Below are 3899 nucleotides of genomic sequence, written 5' to 3' on the forward strand. Positions count from 1 at the left end.
TGCTCTAATTAAAGCACCCCTCCCCCCCGCCCACCCCAGCACACGTTTAAGAACTCCCATAATGTCTGCACCTGGCCTAAGTAGCCATGGGTTGGGCTCATGAAGCGTAAGCTTAAGAGACTCTAAGAGTAACTTGCACCTAATTCTTCATCTCTGGATTTGGCTCAACCACTCCTTGTTCTGTTGATGGTCTCCCAGTTAACTCAACATTTTTGGCATTTAGGGGCAACAGTTTATTCCTATAAAATTATTTTCCCAGACTACTTTTTCATTCATCTCATCCCATGATTTAACTTTTTGCATAGTTAGTTGCTCTTTCTTCCTCTTCCAATATTGTTAAAGTACAATTATACTACAGTAATAAAAACAGATTCTCCTTTACTTTAAAAACCTAACCCTAATTGAAAAGAACCATGTTATTTTTCTTGGTGGTGCTTTCCTTTTTATATCATATCACATTTGACCTAGCATGGTCAAAGTTTCATGAGACAATAGTAAATATCTATTTAACATTAGTACTGCAACTGTATAATAATACATGGTGCTTATGGGAATAAGTGTATGACACCCCTTATAAAAACAGCAGCAGCGTTAAAATAGAGAGCTAGTTTCTCTCACCTGTGAATCTCCATGATTTCCTCAGCAATCATTCTTCCTATTTTACCTGCCCCAGCTCTTGTTCCACCTGGAATACCAGGGACTGTAGGATGGGTCCTTTTGGGGCCACCTAAAATGTGAGCGAATATCTATCTGTAAGATCTTACATGTGCACAGAGATAAAGAAAACAAGTTACACTCAACTCATTACATTCTTTTTAAAAAATAAAGTGAAGTTATAAATATAACGCGCCATCCTGCAAATTCTGAAGGACATTCTTGGCCATTTTCCAGTTACATTGTCACCCGTCTGTGATAAGGTCCCAAGGTACAGGCTGCTCTAACTTATGCTAGTGGCTGTTTCCAGAAGTGCAAATTAGGAAGGTTCCATAAGTGCAAATGTTGCCCCCTGCTAAGGTGTGCCTCTTAGAAGATGATATCCACACCCTGAGCACAAAATACTAGTGACATATTCACCATAACCAGGACTTGTTTGTCCGAGGCCAGATGGTAAGTGCACTTTTGGCAAACTGTTAGTGTTAAATATACAGTATTAGCGTGTCATCTGCTGTGCCTACACACTTTGATCAAACAATGGAAGAGGGTAAATTTCATAAAGCACACTACTAACAAGTCAGCATTTAGCAGAAGAAACCACAGCCAATATAGGACAATCCTTATATACCTGTTAAATATTTAACCAAGTCCATCCGGGTAACTGCAAATTCCTGAGAAGGGAGGGAAGAGCAGTACAAACCCCAAACATTATGCTCTTATGGTCTGTAATTGCCTTTTGTTACTCTCATGTGAACTTGGAAGCAGTGACAGAAGTCAGGAGAAACTGGAAGGTGTGCAAATAAAATGCACTTAAGACAATAAAAGCAATCATAGAGTACTGTCTGTGAATTCTTTTGTGTGTTAGCAATTCATTTTCAGACAGTCACCTCTACAACAATCTCTTTGGGTTGATGTCAATGAGAGATAAAATAGCCCAGAATCAAAATAAGTGTAACAAAAGCAACACCTATACGTAGAGCAGTCTCTCCCCTTGCAAGCAAACATCCAACTTTTCTTCCATGTCTCTCCTGCCATCACTGATTTCCTATGACTATTTACTCTCACTTTCATATCATCATCATCATCCATGCTTGTATTATTTCTATGCAAATTAAATCTGGGAGTAGGCACTCTGTCGTATACATTACATGTAAAGTATACCTGCTGTTCACCAAGAGATTGGCAACTTCTGCATGGGAAACAAGTAACCTCTGTCTAGCAGGTTTAACTCTCACAACACTGTAGTTACCTTCTCCAGCCTGGAGTACGCTGTCCATGCTATGTGGAGAAGCTGCAAGCTGTGGAAAGGCTGCATCCCCACCATCAAGCACGTTGGTGCTGAAGGTATTAAATCAAAACAAAGAAAATGACAAAATGACTACAAAACAGTAAACATGCTTTGCACACATACATACGTACTTGGATGGGGATATTTCAATGTCTGAAATTTAGGAGATAGATCCAAACATCCCAATGAGGAAACTACAATGAACAACATGTACTAGAGATAGATAAAATCAAGGAGGACGCTATTGGATATATTTGGCAGAAACAAATACAGAACTTGCACAAAATATCTGATTTAAGTTTTCTCTTGTCCTAAAATGAAGGAGCAACAGGCCCAGGACTTGAAGCAAACCTCAGTGAAGAAATGGGGTTCCTTCACTGGAGAGCTATGTAGCCAAGTGCAGTAAATAGGATTGGGATCCCAGGGTCTTTGTATATGAGCTTATTTATCATATTTTCTCACATACCACACACCCCAAATAAGACATGCACCTTGTGTTAGGAAAGCAGAATGAAGAAAAGAAGTCATTGTGGCATTCTGGCCTCATGGACCAGGAATACAGTCTATTATGAGTCATGCATCCCCCTTGGCTGGTCAGCCAAAAAAGTCACTGCCAATTTGGCAAACCTCTTGCTTTTGGCTAAAGTAGCAGCCTTCATCCCTCCTCCATGTGGTTGAAGGAAGCCAGCCCTCAACAATCATTCTGGGATGGAATCACCCCTATTGCTTTAAAATGCACCCCCCAATTCTGGATGGGTAATTTTTGGGATAAAGGTACACATGGTATATGAGTAAATGTAGTATTCAAATTTATACAAACTAATAAAAGTACTCATCCAGTAACTCAAGTCATTGGCATTAATAAATATTAAAAGGGCCTGTGTGTAGTTAATTTCTAGATTTCATTCCTTTTGTTGTATACCTTTGCTTTTATTTAGCTTATGAGCTTAAAAACAACACATTAGTTTAACATTTTAGAGGAATCTCTATGTTCTTATCCTTGAGGCAGGATAAAATCTTGATGTTAGAGTGCATGTGTTAAGGAAAAATACTTACGAAACAACTGTATTTGTTGAGACAATATATTCTACTTCTTTGGTCCAAGGGTTCATGAAACTGAACCAGCGACTCCTCAATGTAATAAAAGAGCCATCTTTTATTTTAAACTTGTAACAATTGGTTGTAATTTTTTCTCTTGTCTGTAAAACTAAACAGCGAGAGATAATGAAACACCTTAGTTGTCAGTTTTACACCAGGAATATATAGAGACTAGAGATGTTACACAGACCTTTCATTTCAGTTTTAGTTGAATTTAAGTTGGCAGAAAATAGCACTACTTCTAAGACTCTCTCTATAGCAGAAACACAGATTCAATAAAAATCTTAAGTTTTTGCTTCATGCCATTTCAACCATTATTACACTGTTCAGAGCATATAAATCAAATTAGTTTTTGTGCAAAAAAGTAATACTTGCCAACCTAAAAACAGTACAATTATTTTATGTATTTTTGTAAAATATAAAGAACTGATATATATCTAGTTAAAAACTAAAACTCTCCTTCTTAAAGCTTAGTCATTAATGATTTACCTTGTCTATGACATTCCGCAAGATGTCCTATATCATCTTGATGAAAATATTCATAACAAGAAGTGCCTAGAAGTTCCTGTGGCAAGTAGGCCAGAATGGCTGTCGCCCTTTAAATTAAAAAAAAAAAAAAATCACCCCTGCATTTCCACATTAAAGTAAGTGGAGTAAAGGTACTTTTTAACTTTCAAGTAAAACTAAAAGTTATTTGCATCTCAATTCTGAACTAAATTAAAATTAATCATACAATGCCAATAGTTTTCTTTTAAGTACTATATTCTGATCCGCTGCCTACAAATGTGAGAACACTTCCAATTTGGAGAACATAGAACTGATTTAAACCCCCTGGTAATCCACAAGAAACTGGGAGAAC

At 37.3% G+C, this 3899-nt stretch overlaps 1 protein-coding gene across 2 annotated transcripts in view; it reads right to left on the reverse strand.

Moving 5' to 3' along the window:
• Window positions 1–3899, reverse strand: part of ARNTL (aryl hydrocarbon receptor nuclear translocator like) — a 108590-nt gene that overhangs the window by 11916 nt on the left and 92775 nt on the right. For both annotated transcript variants that reach the window (XM_019519556.1, XM_019519555.1), the window contains exons 13-16: window positions 3530–3636; window positions 2999–3149; window positions 1904–1992; window positions 619–727 (exon numbers count right to left, since the gene is read on the reverse strand). In XM_019519556.1, coding sequence (XP_019375101.1) covers window positions 619–727; window positions 1904–1992; window positions 2999–3149; window positions 3530–3636 — 456 coding nt within the window. The remainder of the gene's footprint in view (window positions 1–618; window positions 728–1903; window positions 1993–2998; window positions 3150–3529; window positions 3637–3899) is intronic.

This window comes from Gavialis gangeticus, unplaced genomic scaffold (assembly GCF_001723915.1).
Source record: "Gavialis gangeticus isolate Ggan-Ray unplaced genomic scaffold, GavGan_comp1, whole genome shotgun sequence".
NCBI lineage: Eukaryota > Metazoa > Chordata > Crocodylia > Gavialidae > Gavialis > Gavialis gangeticus.